General features: G+C 35.5%; 1 protein-coding gene across 1 annotated transcript; it reads right to left on the reverse strand.

Moving 5' to 3' along the window:
• Positions 1-708: 708 nt before the first annotated feature.
• On the reverse strand, positions 709-1,576 carry LOC133521078 (COA8 family protein CG14806, mitochondrial). Its single transcript, XM_061855824.1, has 2 exons — positions 1,210-1,576; positions 709-924 (listed from the first exon to the last, which is right to left on the reverse strand). Exons 1-2 carry the CDS (start codon positions 1,486-1,488, stop codon positions 712-714), a joined length of 492 nt encoding a protein of 163 aa, XP_061711808.1. The 5' UTR covers positions 1,489-1,576; the 3' UTR covers positions 709-711.
• Positions 1,577-2,386: the final 810 nt, after the last annotated feature.

Here is a 2,386-nt window from a genome sequence, read left to right on the forward strand (position 1 = left end):
CAACTACGGAAGCTGAAATTGTAGCTGCGAGCGAAGCTGCAAGAGAATCGATTTGGCTCTCTCGTCTCATCGGTGGTATAACCGACCTCAAGCACATACCTTGCCTAAGAGTGGACAATGAAGCAGCTATTAAGCTAGCTGAGAATCCGGAGTTTCATCGTCGAACGAAACACATCCGAGTCCGACATTTCTTTGTGAGAGAACTGGTTACAAGTGGAGAACTTGCCATAGCTAAAGTGTCTAGTGAAGAGCAACTGGCTGATATGTTCACAAAGCCACTTGCAAGACCCAGGTTGAGAAAAATAACTCAACAGATAGGTCTTTGTTGAGAGGAGATATTGAAAAAAGAACAAGTTACCTAGCAACTAAAGACTATTCTGTTTGTTGACTGTCTAATGTGTCAGTGTGCAAAAGTGTAGAAGTGAACACTGTTAGTTATATTTATTTAGTGTTGTTTTGTGTGTGTGTCATGTGTTTAGTGTAATTGAGAACACTTGTGACTCCTATCCGACACTGCGTGGAACTTACGCGTAAGTAAAAGCCTCGGCTAATGCTCATATGTATTGTATGGACTAATGTTTATCTGATGTGCCCCTCCTGTGCAAAAATAGGCAGAATGTGGACAGAAAATTACAGATAAGCCATCTCCAGTTGTTAAATCCTCCAAGTGCATATCAGTTTAATTTTAAAAACAAATAAAAATACATATAACTACTTATTGCTTTTTAATCTAAATAATCTTCTAAGTTTCACTTGTATGGCTAAGGATAGCAGAGTGACATTTTTCTTGTACCACTCTATGTTATAACTAATGTGCGTTTTCCAGTTCTTGTCCAGGAAAGCTTTGTAGAAGACGCTCATTTCATCAGCTGTCAAGTTCTGTTTTCCTTCAGGTAGGTTCTTTTTGAGGTAATTTTCTCTTTCCTGAAATTAAAAAGAACTTTAACAAAATCTTAAATAAAACCCTGAATGATATATTTTATGTTGAATAAGTAAAACATAATGTTGTGATCAATACAAGTGTAAGACCATGGTTAGGTCGATTATTTGATTCAGAGAATTTTAGACTTTTGATACCCCTGGCAAGAATGGAAAACTTATAAGGATCAACCACCATACCATCGCCCATACTGTTAACTTTCCATTGGTGGGCCTTATTTCAAAAGGCATAAGATCCACCGAAGGATAGTTAAGTGTTGCTGTTTGTACCTGAAAGAATCTTGAATTATGTTGCGTCCAAAAGTTGTGGTTCCATTTCTGTACTTCCATCCGAAGCTCCCTGTACCTTTTTTCTAATTCAGACTCATTCGCAGGCTGTTTGTAAATAACCTTTCGTAAATTCGACACAGGATCAGGGGGTCCAACCATGTCACTGTTGATTTTGGTAGGATTCGGTGTTTGCATTGATTTGGCGTCATTTGTAGTACTTGTGTTCCTGGATATTAACAATAGGCAGGAATTATTCCGGTATATTCGACAAGACAACATTTTTAAAGCATATTGTGTGCTCTATTATGTAAAATCCTTAAAATCTTCCTTCCAAATCGAATTCAAAAGACATTCAACAAACATGTCATGTCAATGTCACATAGAAAGGTATTCCAGACGTTGTTCAAACAGTGAGTTTTAGATTTTTGAGTTTGTATTTGATTAATTTAATTTAGGTAAATTTATTATATTTTTTAAAGAAATAAATTGTATAAAAAAATCATGATTATTATTTTATTTAAATGAGATGCACTAAGTATTTAATAACATTTAAACGGATTAATTGTTATCCTGAATAGTTTGTAATCTGTTCAAGGTATTGGACAACACGACAAGAAATAAAACACCATATTAATATTATAAAAATTTTGCTTTTTAAACATTGCTTGAAATGGTATGGCTGTCAAATTAAATGTCAAAGGAATGACGTTCTGTCATGTGAAATTTTATTCTTCACTGCCGAATTGCATTATGTAAAAGTGTATGAGACCCCTTTTTATCTGAATTTGCATTAACAGACGACAAATACTGTGCATTTTCGAGCTCTTTTACACTTTTGTGCAATAAGGAACAAGCCGTAAATATGGCGAAAGGCAAGGAACCAGTCGACGAGTTCTCAGCGAAGTTGGACATGTGTCTCACGGACGGAGTTGTTAAAACCGGTAAGTATCTGAGTTTTTGGTAAACATTTCTATCCTTGTAACCTGTAGTCTGTTACATAATAAACACGTTCCTTAATACAGAACTCATTCAGAGTGCAACGCTTTTTGTGCATATGTTTTAAGTGAATTTTTTTAGTTAACATTTGGAGGTGATCCATATGCCATACACCAGGTTTTCACTTATTTGTTGTGTTTATAAGCAATAAGCAGCAGCAGTTCGGAAAAAGAACGCATAA

This window comes from Cydia pomonella, chromosome 9 (genome assembly GCF_033807575.1).
Source record: "Cydia pomonella isolate Wapato2018A chromosome 9, ilCydPomo1, whole genome shotgun sequence".
NCBI lineage: Eukaryota > Metazoa > Arthropoda > Insecta > Lepidoptera > Tortricidae > Cydia > Cydia pomonella.